This window comes from Emys orbicularis, chromosome 11 (genome assembly GCF_028017835.1).
Source record: "Emys orbicularis isolate rEmyOrb1 chromosome 11, rEmyOrb1.hap1, whole genome shotgun sequence".
Taxonomy (NCBI): domain Eukaryota; kingdom Metazoa; phylum Chordata; order Testudines; family Emydidae; genus Emys; species Emys orbicularis.
Genome location: NC_088693.1, coordinates 43,521,586 through 43,535,388, shown reverse-complemented (window position 1 = coordinate 43,535,388; position 13,803 = coordinate 43,521,586). Strand labels below are relative to the sequence as shown.

At 48.3% G+C, this 13,803-nt stretch overlaps 1 protein-coding gene across 1 annotated transcript in view; it reads right to left on the bottom strand.

Annotated features, from left to right (window-relative positions):
* AGPS (alkylglycerone phosphate synthase) overlaps window positions 1-11,543 on the bottom strand; it is a 136,093-nt gene extending 124,550 nt beyond the window's left edge. Inside the window, exon 1 of the mRNA XM_065413460.1 lies at window positions 11,341-11,543. Within this exon, the coding sequence (XP_065269532.1) occupies window positions 11,341-11,543 (203 nt within the window). The remainder of the gene's footprint in view (window positions 1-11,340) is intronic.
* Between the last annotated feature and the right edge of the window lie 2,260 nt (window positions 11,544-13,803).

Sequence of the window (13,803 nt, the reverse complement as noted above, 5' to 3'; positions counted from 1 at the left end):
CATGCTCAGGGTTTAGCTGATCACCATATTTGGGGTCGGGAAGGAATTTTCCTGCAGGGCAGATTGTTTCCTACCCTACTTGCCTAACCCCAGGAACAGCTCAGTAATAGAAACTGGTCTCCTCAGATGCCCCATCTTACATCTCCCAGTATTGAACAGTATACACCTAGGAATCAAAATATATATTCTGCATATACAATAGTACCACATCCTCTTACAGCAAAAAAGAGTATGAAATCCAGGGTTATAAGGTATAATTTACTTCTATAACGTGTTCATTTTCTTAAGGTGGTAAGTCACATCAGCTTGCATCACACTGTTGTAATTACAATACATAGAAAAACACTGAAAAATGAAAGCAAAAATTGGGATTTGTTGTAAGTAATTGAAAGATTTTTCCTCCCTTTCTGCTTTACCTAACAATAGTGTCATTTTTACTCTTTATTTTAAAACACTACATCAAACAAGGAAGTTTTAAAGCAAAATACTGGCAAAAAACTAGGCTGAATTTTGTTCCTTGTTCATGTTACCCGTTTATTATTTGTGGTTTCCAGTTCCTTATTCAAAGAACAATTTAAAAAAAAATCAAAAAAAAATCAATGCACAATTTTTTAGACATTTCCCCATAATGTATTTCATATTTATTCAAATAAGGAACTGGGCTTTGACAGCTCTAAGTGACAAAACACTTTTTTGATACGATGTTCCTGAGACTAGTAAACTTTTCGGAAGTAGCTGAGACATGTCCCAAAATTTTATTCCTGAGCAGGATGCTGCCATAAGTCAGGCCCCACAAACCACTCTTATTTTGTAAATGGCACTTGAATAGGCAAATAGGTTTAGACTGACTATAAGTGACAAAATACTCCTCAGGTTACCCCAACTGACCCATCCCTGGGACAGTTAGCTTGTTCTGAAGTAATGACTTGTCATTTCCTGACCTGAAACTCTTTGGGAAAAGGTGTGGCCCATATCACCAACCTTTGCCCCCCCCCCCCAAAAAAATACACACATACTGTTTAACACAGGAAGAGCGACAAACGAGTTTCACAGGGTGAAGCTGTGGATCTTGTACTTGGAGCTAGAGGGATTTGGTGAGGCAATGTTTGACCTGTCTTTTGTTTGTGAGGAGATGTGACTGGGCTGTGGGCCCATGAACAGGTCAGGTGACAGGTCTGTTTGTGCATTAGTCAGGGCCAGGTGGCTGGGACCCTTGGGTCTTTGCACAGAATCAGTATTTGAAATGCGAGTAGTTAATTCCTTCTTGATAACAAGGGAGTAGAGCTGAACAGCACTTGGTATTGTTACCCTTTTTGACCAAACCTACATCAGCCAAAAACTCAGGACCTTGCAGGTTGATCCAGCTAGGAAAATATGGTAATAGATTCAGATGTTTCTTTGATGCAATCCTGTTTTATCTACTGTCACACACTTAATAGCTTGTGTAGGCTTGTGAGTTACTGGTAACTCAACCATGGGATCTTGAATGTGTATGTATCACTGTGTTAAAGCCAAGATGAAGTGCTGGTGGGGATCTGTTACAGATGAGCAAATGAAACCAGAAAACCAAATGCATTACTTCTTAATGAAGTGCCTATAATGTGTGGAAAGAAAATGCTGGTAGGGGTCTTCAATTTGGGACACGTATGTTGGAGGTCTCATGCAGCCAGTTATAAATCATTAGCTTCTAAAAGTTGTTTTATAACACAAGTATTATTGCACACACCATGAGGTAACTATTTTGTACCTCTTTATGATGGATAAAGATGAATAAAGCATCGGACTGGACAACTATGGTTGTTCAGTGACCATGACGTGATTACACTGAATATGGGCAAAGAGAAGACAGTTCCGACCAATAGTATATACACTTGGTGCTTCAAAAGGATATTTCCCAAAGTTGAAGAAAATTATGAGCTAAACTGATTGGGGAAAAAACACACAGAAAAAGCAACATATGGAAAATAGGGGAAATAGATAGCAGTCAACAAATTAGAAGTTATGAAGTGTAGAAAATTCATAAGGGAATCTAAAGATATGGAAAAATCCATGACTAGGGGCTGGTCTACACGAAGGGGGGAGTCGACGGGGAGCGCGTTTGGGGATTGATTTATCGCATCTAGACGAGGCGCGATAAATCAATCCCCGATAGATCGATTACTACCCGCCAATCCGGCGGGTAGTGAAGACGTACCCTAGCACAGCTAAGGACAATCAGACGTAGTTTTAACATCTATTAAGAACAAAAAAAATCCTAGCAAGAATATAAACACATTGGTAAATTAAGGTGGTGGCATTAATGATGCAGGAAAGCAAGAGTGTTCAACAAATATCAATTCTGTATCTGGAAAGAAGGATGATGTATTTATCAAGCTGTCTGGAGTGTCTCACGACCCTGAGTGCCAACCTCAGGGCAGACTGTCAAGAAACAGGACATGAACCCCAAACTGGTTGTGTGTTCTATAATTAAATTTCACCAAGTAACAAGTGTGAACTCCTAAAGCACTATAACAGCCTTAAATTGGAGTCACAAACTGTACCCTTGGGCACTCTAGTTTATCTTACCACTCAGGCAAGCCTGCCTTTGTGAGAGATGGTCCCTTACACCGGAGTTCTCAGTCTTTTTCTCTCCGAGTCCCCCCGCCCCGTCCCCATATGCTATAAAAACCTGTGCCACAACAACTGTTTTTCTTCATATAAAAGCCAGGGCCAGCGTTAGGGGGTAGCAAGCATGGCAACTGCCTGTGGCCCCACGAAGCACCCAGGACCCCTGCTGGTGCTGGGGGAGGGAGGGTTGGTGGGGCTGGCAAGGGCTTCCTACTGGCTCCGCATCCGTGCAGCCCCTAGGCAGCAGAGGCAGGGGTTCCATCCGTGCAGCCCCTAGGGTGCAGAGGCGGTCAAAAAAGCAAACAGGATGTTAGGAATCATTAAAAAGGGGATAGAGAATAAGACTGAGAATATATTATTGCCCTTATATAAATCCATGGTTCGCCCACATCTCGAATACTGTGTACAGATGTGGTCTCCTCACCTCAAAAAAGATATTCTAGCACTAGAAAAGGTTCAGAAAAGAGCAACTAAAATGATTAAGGGTTTAGAGAGGGTCCCATATGAGGAAAGATTAAAGAGGCTAGGACTCTTCAGTTTGGAAAAGAGAAGACTAAGGGGGGACATGATAGAGGTATATAAGATCATGAGTGATGTTGAGAAAGTGGATAAGGAAAAGTTATTTACTTATTCCCATAATACAAGAACTAGGGGTCACCAAAAGAAATTAATAGGCAGCAGGTTTAAAACAAATAAAAGGAAGTTCTTCTTCACGCAGCGCACAGTCAACTTGTGGAACTCCTTACCTGAGGAGGTTGTGAAGGCTAGGACTATAACAATGTTTAAAAGGGGACTGGATAAATTCATGGTGGCTAAGTCCATAAATGGCTATTAGCCAGGATGGGTAAGAATGGTGTCCCTAGCCTCTGTTCGTCAGAGGATGGAGATGGATGGCAGGAGAGAGATCACTTGATCATTGCCTGTTAGGTTCACTCCCTCTGGGGCACCTGGCATTGGCCACTGTCGGTAGACAGATACTGGGCTAGATGGACCTTTGGTCTGACCTAGTACGGCCTTTCTTATGTTCTTATGTTCCCGCCACAAGTCGCAGCTCCTATTGGCCAGGAACCGCAGCCAATGGGAGCTGCGGGGGCGAGGCCTGCGGGCACAGGCAGCACAGAGACCCCCGTCCCTCCACCACCTAGAAGCTGCAGGGGGGCCATGCCAGTGGGGCAGCCCCTGAGCCAGCACCAGCCGCTGCAGAAGTCACAGTGGTCACAGAATCCATGACTTCTGTGACAGACTCGCAGCCTTACTTATAACTAATAATATATATATATATATATATATATATATATATATATATATATATATATATATATATATATATATATATAATTAGTTATGTGTGTGTTAACAATACTAACACAGGTGAGCCAGACTGGTTTCCAGCTAAGCATTTGTCAATGTTCAGTGAGGGCCACGGGTCTTGGCATGGACTGGCAAGCACCACAGTATTCATATCGCATTAGGTCTGCCAGCACCACAGTATTCATATCGCATTAGGATGACAAAGTATTTCAGAACCCATTAACACACCCAGATAAAACTTGCACCAAGATTTCTGGCCTACCAATATTAATTTGACACAAGCACAAATAGATATCAACTAGCCATCAACAAGTGTAGGCTTGAAATTAGATGAAGGTTTCTAACCATCAGAAGAGTGAATTTCTGGAATAACCTTCCTATGGGAGCAGTGAAGGCAAAAAACCTAACTTGTATCAAGCTCAGTCTTGAAACGTTTATGGAGTAGATAGTATGATGAGATGGGCCTCTTACCTTTGTAGGCAATCTCCAACTGCTAATAGCAAAAATCCCCAATGGTCAGAGATGGGGCACTAGATGGGGAGGGCTTTGAGTTACTACAGAGAATTCTTTTACAGGAGCCTGGCTGGTGGATCTTGCCAACACACTCAGGCCTGGTCTACACTATGACTTTAAATCGGATTTAGCCGCATTAAATCGAATTAACCGTGCACCCGTCCACACAACGGAGACATTTATTTCGAAATAAAGGGCTCTTAAAATCGATTTCTGTACTCCACCCCGACGAGCGGAGTAGCGCCAAAATCGATTTTGTCATTTCGAATTAGGGTTAGTGTGGCCGCAATTCGATGGTATTGGCCTCCGGGAGCTGTCCCAGAGTGCACCATTGTGACCGCTCTGGACAGCAATCTGAACTCGCATGCACTGGCCAGGTAGACAGGAAAAGCCCCAGGAAAATTTGAATTTCATTTCCTGTTTGCACAGCGTGGAGAGCACAGGTGACCACAGATAGCTCAGCTCATCAGCACAGGTAACCATGCAGGCTGATAATCGAAAAAGAGCACCAGCATGGACCGTACGGGAGGTACTGGATCTGATCGCTATATGGGGAGAGGATTCAGTGCTAGCAGAACTTCGTTCGAAAAGACGAAATGCCAAAACTTTTGAAAAAATCTCCAAGGGCATGATGGAGAGAGGCCACAATAGGGACTCAGATCAGTGCCACGTGAAAGTCAAGGAGCTCAGACAAGCCTATCAAAAAACAAAGGAGGCAAACGGTCACTCCGGGTCAGAGCCGCGGACATGCCGCTTCTACGCCCAGCTGCATGCAATTCTAGGGGGGGCCGCAACCACTACCCCACCTGTGACCGTGGATTCCGGGTCGGGGATAGTCTCATCAGCTACACCTGAGGATTCTGCGGATGGGGAAGAGGAGGAGGAGGAGGAGGACGATCTTGCAGAGAGCACCCAGCACTCCGTTCTCCCCAACGGGCAGGATCTTTTTCTTAGCCTGACTGAAGTACCCTCCCAAACATCCCAAGCCAGTACCCAAGACCATGACCCCATGGAAGGGACCTCAGGTGAGTTTACCTTTTAAAATATAAAACATGGTTTAAAAGCAAGCGTTTTTTAATGATTAATTTGCCCTGAGGACTTGGGATGCATTCGCGGCCAGTACAGCTACTGGAAAAGTCTGTTAACGTGTCTGGGGATGGAGCGGAAATCCTCCAGGGACATCTCCATGAAGCTCTCCTGGAGGTACTCCAAAAGCCTTGCCACAAGGTTTCTGGGCAGTGCAGCCTTATTCCGTCCTCCATGGTAGGACACTTGACCACGCCATGCTTGCAGCAAGTAATCTGGTATCATTGCCTGACAAAGCCTGGCAGCGTATGGTCCCGGTGTTTGCTGGCATTCAAGCAACATCCGTTCTTTATCTTGCTGTGTAATCCTCAGGAGAGTGATATCGCTCATGGTAACCTGGTTGAAATACGGGAACTTAATTAAGGGGACAGAGGTGGCTGTTCCTACTGGGCTGTTTGCCTGTGGCTGAAAAGAAATCCTTCCCTGCAGTTAGCCAAGCACGGGGGGGGAATTGGCCCTGAGCTTTTCACGTTTGGCTAGCAGGGATCTTCCCTGATACCTGCCACGCGGTGGGGGGAGGGATAAAGCGATCATCCCAGAGAATTGGATGGGGGGGTGGTTAGTTTGTTTTCTGCTGCTGAAGGTTAACAGGAAAACCGCAGCAGTCAACAGGCTTTGCTTGGTATGTGGGAAAGGAGGGCGCCGAAGCCGAAAGACAATGGCTTACCATGGCTGCCTGCAAGCTGAATTCTGTTGCCCGGACCTGCGTCTGTGATCTCTAACACCAAAGCCACAGGCACTCAATATTAAGATGGAAAATGCGACCTTGTACTGAAATCACATGTGCTATGTAATGTGAATAGTGTTTTTCACCATGAAAGAGTATAAGCATTGTTCTGTAAAATGTATAATTTTAAAAACTTCTCTCCTTTCTTTCAACCCTCCCTCCAGCAGCTGCAAATTTTTCAAGCCTCCCTCCTCCGTCCCGAAGGCTATCTCAGATAAGGAGGCGTAGAAAGAGGACGCGAGACGACATGTTCACAGAAATAATGGAATCCACCCGCAATGAAAGAGCTCATTTGAATGAGTGGAAGGACACTGTATCTAAATTTAGGAAAGATGCCAGTGAACGTGAGGTCTTGAGGGACGCTCGAGATGAGAGGTGGCAGGCTGCAACGCTGGGGCTGCTGCGTGAGCAAACGGACATGCTCCGGCGTCTGGTGGAGCTTCAGGAACGGCAGCAGGATAACAGAGTGCCGCTGCAGCCGCTGTATAACCTCCCTCCCCCCTCCCCATGTTCCATATCCCCCTCACCCAGATGTGTAAGAACGTGGGGGGGGGAGGCTCCGTGCACCCTCCCACTCCACCCCAGTGGACAGCCCAACCAAAAGGCTGTCATTATATTGAATTTGTTCAGTGGCCTTTTACTTCCCTCCTATCCTCCTCCCAAACCTCACCCAGATTACCTTCTTGGTTCTCTCCCTATGTTTATAATCACTTAATAAAGAATAAATGATTTTTAAACGATAGTGACTTTATTTGGTTTGAAAGCAAGCTGGGGGAAGGGGGAGGGTGGGTTCCTTACAGAGAATGAGTCAATAAAGGGGGCGGGTTTTCATGAAGGAGAAACAAACAGAAATTTCACACTGTAGCTTGGCCAGTCATGAAACTGGTTTTCAAAGCTTCTCTGATGCACACTGCTTCCTGGTGTGCTCTTCTAATCGCCCTGGTGTCTGGCTGCGCGTAATCAGCAGCCAGGCGATTTGCCTCAGCCTCCCACCCCGCCATAAAGGTCTCCCCCTTACTTTCACAGAGATTGTGGAGCACACAGCAAGCAGAAATAACAATGGGGAGATTTCTTTGGCTGAGGTCACAGCGAGTCAGTAGCGATCGCCAGCGACCTTTTAAACAGCCAAATGCACATTCTACCACCATTCTGCACTTGCTCAGCCTGTAGTTAAACAGCTCCTGACTCCTGTCCAGGCTGCCTGTGTATGGCTTCATGAGCCATGGCATTAAGGGGTAGGCTGGGTCTCCAAGAATAACTATTGGCATTTCAACATCCCCAACGGTCATTTTCTGGTCCGGGAAGTAAGTCCCTTGCTGCAGCCCTTTAAACAGAGTAGTGTTCCTGAAGACGCGAGCATCATGAACCCTTCCCGGCCAGCCCGCGTTGATGTTGGTGAAACGTCCCTTGTGATCCACAAGTGCTTGCAGCACCATTGAAAAGTACCCCTTGCGGTTTATGTACTGGGTACCCTGGTGCTCCAGTGCCAAGATAGGGATGTGGGTTCCATCTATCGCCCCACCACAGTTAGGGAATCCCATTGCAGCAAAGCCATCCACTATGACCTGCACATCTCCCAGAGTCACTAGCTTTTGTAGCAGCACCTCAGTGATTGCTTTGGCTACTTGCATCACAGCAGCCCCCACAGTAGATTTGCCCACTCCAAATTGATTCCCGACTGACCGGTAGCTGTCTGGCGTTGCAAGCTTCCACAGGGCTATTGCCACTCGCTTCTCAACTGTGAGGGCTGCTCTCATCTTGGTATTCTGGCGCTTCAGGGCAAGGGAAAGCAAGTCACAAAGTTCCATGAAAGTGCCCTTACGCATGCGAAAGTTCCGCAGCCACTGGGAATCGTCCCACACCTGCAACACTATGCGGTCCCACCAGTCTGTGCTTGTTTCCCGGGCCCAGAATCAGCGTTCCATGCCTATAACCTGCACCATTAACAGCATGATCTCCAAAGCACCGGGTCCCGCGGTTCGATAGAATTCCATGTCTATATCCTCATCACTCTCGTCGCCGCGCTGCTGTAGCCTGCTCCTCGCCGCCTGGTTTTCCAGGTTCTTGTTCAGCATAAACTGCACGATAAGGCGCGAGGTATTTACAATGTTCATGACTGCTGTCTTGAGCTGAGCGGGCTCCATGCTTGCCGTGGTATGGCGTCTGCACTGTTCACCCAGGAAAAAGGCGCGAAACGGTTGTCTGCCGTTGCTTCCTGGAGAGGGGGGAGGATATACCCAGAAGCACCCGCGACAATGTTTTTGGCCCCATCAGGCATTGGTATCTCAACCCAGAATTCCAATGGGCGGAGGAGACTGCGGGAACTATGGGATAGCTATGGGATAGCTACCCACAGTGCAACGCTCCAGAAATCGACGCTAGCCCCGGTACATGGACGCACACCGCCGAATTAATGTGCTTAGTGTGGCCGCATACAATCGAATTTATACAATCTGTTTCCCAAATTCGAATTATATAAATTCGGATTAATCCCGTAGTGTAGACATACCCTCAGGGTTCAACTGATCACCATATTTGGAGTCAAAGGAATTTTCCCGCAAGTCAGATTGGCATAGACCTTGGGGAGTTTACCTTCCTCTGCAGCAGGAGACATGGGTCACTTGCTCATTTAAACTAGAGTAAATGGTGAATTCTCTGTAACTTGAAGTCTTTAAATCACGGTTTGAGGACTTCAATAACTCAGCCAGAAGCTACAGGTCTATTACAGGAAGGGGTGGGTGAGGCAACATGCAGGAAGTCAGACTAGGTGATCACGATGGTCCCTTCTGGCCTTGAAGTCTACGAGGGTCTTATATACACAAGTCGTTAGGGATGCTTAAATGAAGGCAACACCAATGATCAGCACCAATAGCGACAATTGCTCAATAAAATATAAACAGCAACTTAACTTACAGTTTCAGAGTTAAAGTAAACGAGTGCAATGGATTATGTCAACTATGCAAATGTGGTGACTAAGGCTACCATTTTGGTGCAGAGGTCAAAGTGTTCACGGTAATTATGAATTTGAATAAAGTCCGTGACCACCACACTGGCAGCTCCTTTCCCCTCCGGGTGCTGCAGCCTCACCCACGTGGTTGCAGCACAACTCAGGTTTGGCGCATCCACCTCTGCATAGATAGAGGGGCAGAGGGCCAAGTTTGATTGGCATTGCGACCCAGTGGACTAGGTCATAACACCAATCAAATCTAGTCCTCTGCCTCCATCTACGGAAGAGCAGACTTACCAAACCTGACTGGTGTTGCAGCCACAGGAACCAAGTCAGAACATCCAGAGCAAGGAGCCAGCCCCAGCCCCAAAAGACAAGAGCCCGTGCTATGGAATGAGCTTGCTACACAACTCCCTCCCCCACATGCACACAGCCCTCCCCCCCTTTCCATGGCACATCCTTATTTTCCCCACATCTCTTCCATGACATTTATTGAAATTTTCCATGAAAAAGGTCAGACCTTTAATGGTGACCCACACCTCTTACTTATTACATATCCAGTTAAGTTTCATCACAGAAAAATTCAAAAGTTTGATTCTCAACTACTGTATCTCCAGCAATTTCTGTGCATGGTAGAAAGTTGAAAGAAAACCAGATGCATTTTGGCTGTTACATCAAAGTACCGAATTGCACCTTTTCATATATCATTCACTCACCATTCAGAAACTGAAATGCCTCCATCCAATACTACTAGTATGACTTTTTATAACAATTTAGTCACATTATGAAGAAGTTTTTGGAAAAAAGGTAACCTTACACTATTTTTTTAAGTTGTTCTTGAAATAAAGAACTCAAAATCACACATAAAGAGCCAACTTCAGCCTCATGGCAAAAAGATTCAAAAGCAAAACTATTAACTCCAGAAGCCCATAGTTCAGTGCCCAGTATATGAAAACAAGTTTCTTCTTTAGTATCTACATCAGGTAGAAACTTCAAATAACTCTGAACTGGACAGTGAAAAACCCATAGGAAGAAACAAAACTGAGGCTTGTACACACTACCACTTATGTCCATAGAACTTATGTCACACAAGGATGTGACTAAGCCACCTCCCTGAGCCACACAAGTTACACTGACCTACACGTTGGCGTGGACAGCGCTATGACAGCAGGAGAAGAGGCGGTTTCATTACACTGACAGGGGAGCTCTCTCCAGTCTGCACAGAATGTCTTCAGCAGACAACCTGTGGAACTCTTTGCCAGAGGATGTTGTGAAGGCCAAGACTATAATAGTGATAGCGTCCCTAGCCTCCATTTGCCAGAAGCTGGGAATGGGAGACAGGGAATACCCGTTCTGTTCATTCCCTCTGGTGCACCTGGCATTGGCCACTGTCAGAAGACAGTATACCTTTGGTCTGACCCAGTAGGACCGTTCTTATGTTATTACATGATGCATCGGTGCAGCTTTGCCCCTGTAGCATTTCTAGTGTACATTAGTCCTAAGTTTTTCCACACACATTGCACTTTCCACCAGATTTAAATGTTTTACCAGCATTAATCAAGGATCTGCTCCCTTTGCCAATTTAATAAACACACTCAGATTCTTCACTGAATAACTACATAAGTATTCCACTTACTAGCTGAACAGAAATAAGAGAGAGAAAAAATTAGGCCCTTTCATTTTCTGCAGCCCATAGCCCCAGGAGGCAGGAAAACCCCTTACGGATCCTTCATTCATTCCAAGCTTCCTCCCGAACGATGGGGCTCCTCTCGTCCCTGCCCAGCACTTTCCCAACCTGAGGTTAACCCGACGCCCCCTCCCGGCCAGGGCCACCCTAATTAACTCCTTCGCCAATTCACGTGAACACATGAATCCTCCAAACACGCCGGCGTTCACCCACTGCCCCTCGCATGCAGCCTCCATCTCCAGACGGGCGACAAACAGGGATACCCGGTACACCCCACCACCTGTCTCTAGCTGGCTCCTCAATGCCCAGGGCCGGAGCAACTGCCCCAGCACCCCCGCCCCAGCGGGCCCCCGCCATGGGCGCCGCTCCCCAGGGCCACCGTTCTTCGCCAACACCCCCAGCCCTCTCCTGCCTGCCGAGAGGCGCCCTTCCCCAGCTCCCTCGGGGCCCCGCCCCACTCACCGTTTCTTAGGGATGGTGGACGCGACCGGCCGCTCAGCTGCGCCCCCCGCCCTGCACTGGCTCGGGGAGAGGAGCCGCTCAGCCTCGGGCGCCCGGCTCGCCGGCGAGCCCTGCAGGTGGCCAGAGAGGATGCGCAGCCTCCGCTGGGCAGCAGGCTGGGACCCCGGGCCGCCTCCCGCTGCTGCCTCGGCTGCCGCCGCCATCGCACTTCCGCGTTGCGCCGCCGGGTGAGAGGTCACACGTGGGGGGGGGGGGGGGAAAGGGAGCGCTGCAAGCGCTTATAGGTGCTCCCGGCATGCACCGCTTTCCCAGCCCACCCACCGGCGGAGACAAGGCCACGCCCCTCGCACCTGTGCGGCGGCAGGGCCCCGCCCCCTCCCCTGCATCCCGTCCCCATCCAGGGCGACGTTCTCTCGCTGCCGAGCCCGCTCCTTGCCGTGTGGAGCCCGGGGCCCAGCAGGAGAGCTGAGCCTCCGCCCTCCCCCCCCTTCACGCCTGGCAAAGGAAACCTGCCCATCAAATCCCTCCATCCCTGCGCCAAGGCACTCAGCTGCAGGGGTGGAACCGCCTGGTTCTGAACCCTCCGCCCTGTCAACAGAGGCTGCACCCCTCTCGGTCCAGCCCGCTCTCACCCTGTTCACAAACTGTGGGATGGGTGGTGTTTGTCCAGTAGCCCCAGCGTCTGCACTTCTGTGAGGAGAGGATAACTTTAGCTGTCACCTTGGAAAAGCCCCTGGTACAGGTCTGCCCCTGTGCTTCGGAAGAGGGGTTTGAAAACATGAGCTGACTGTACCCTACAGGCAGAGGGGCTGGAACTGGGGGTGCGGCTTGAAGTGGTTTCCATCATATACAAGATTTATGGTTTGTTTCAATGGCTCTCAGCAACCCCCACTCTACAAATCGTTCTAGCACTCCTGCCTACAGGCTCGAAAACTGAAAGGTAAATCAAAAGCCCTGAAATGGATTATGGTTTTCAAATCTCAGATTTTATAAACCAATCGCATGAATTTAGGGAGCCCGACTCAAGAGTTTGAACACTGCCATCCTACCATTCTGAATACTACTGCTAGGGATTAGAGCGGGGGTGGGCAAACTTTTTGACCCAAGGGCCACATCTGGGTATGGAAATTGTATGGCAGGACATGAATGCTCACGAAATTGGGGTTGGGGTCAGGAGGGGGTGAGGGCTCAGGCTGGGGGTGTGGGCTCTGAGGTGGGGCCAGAAATGAGGAGTTCAGATTGCGGGAGGGGGCTCCAGGCTGGGGCAGGAGGTTGGGGTATGGGGGGGTGAGGGCTCTGGGGTGGGGCTGGGGATGAGGGGTTTGGGGTGCAGGAGGGTGCTCTAGGCTGGGATTGGAGGGCGGGAGGGGGATCAGGGCTGGAGCACGGGAGGGGCTTAGGGGTGCAGGCTCCGGGTGGTGCTTACCTCAAGCAGCTCACAGAAGCAGTGGCATGCCCCCCTCCAGCTCCTACATGGACGTGGCCAGGTGTCTCTGCGCGCTGCCTTGTCTGCAGGCGCCACCCCTGCAGCTCTCATTGGCCACAGTTCCTGGCCAATGGGAGCTGCAAGGGTGGCACTTGGGGCGGGGGCAGCGTACAGAGACCCCTGGCTGCCCCTAAACGTAGGAGCCGGAGGAGGGACATGCTGCTGCTTCCAGGAGCTGCGGCATGCATGTGCAGAGCAGCCCCCGACCCCACTCCCCAGCTGGAGCACAGGAGCGGGACAAGCCTCAGCCCCTGCTCCCCAGCAGGAGCTCAAGGGCCAGATTAAAGTGGCTGGCGGGCTGGATGTGGCCAGGGGGCCATAGTTTGCCCACCACTGGATTAGAGCCTCCTAAACCATCTCAGCACCACCTGATGTTTTTATCATTTGTCTCATTCTTCCTTACATTCAGTGCAGGCACCTGGGTTCCTCCTGCTGAATACATTCAGGTATCTGCAACATAATCCACAATTTAGTGGACCTTAGAGGATTGAGAGAAATTCAGTATAAATTATTGCTCTTAGCTGTTCCTAAACATAGCAATACATGTATATAACTCTATTTTCTTGTTTGGCCCTGGTCTTGCCTATTCCTAATTAATTCTAATCTGTATAGTTATGATAGTCTGAATACATAACAATGACTATTACTAGTACTTTAACATCAATTAGTGCTACTTATTTTTACACAATAATAGTTCCTTGTAGAGGAGAATAAGAAGTTACCCAGTACAAATATATTCAAAACTAGCTTCTGAACCTAGCCTAGTTTCAGGGCTTTGGGGCCAGTTAGAGAAGAAGAATAGGTCACAGCAGCTTTGGGTTGGTGGTGTCAAGTAGAGGGGCAGGTATATATAACAGGGAATCATAACTGGGTTACATGTGTGTAACATAGAAACAAAATAGCACCATCAAAAATAATCTAATATTCAAAGAGGGCCTAAATCTTCTTAGTCATGTTACCAGAACATTTTAAACTTT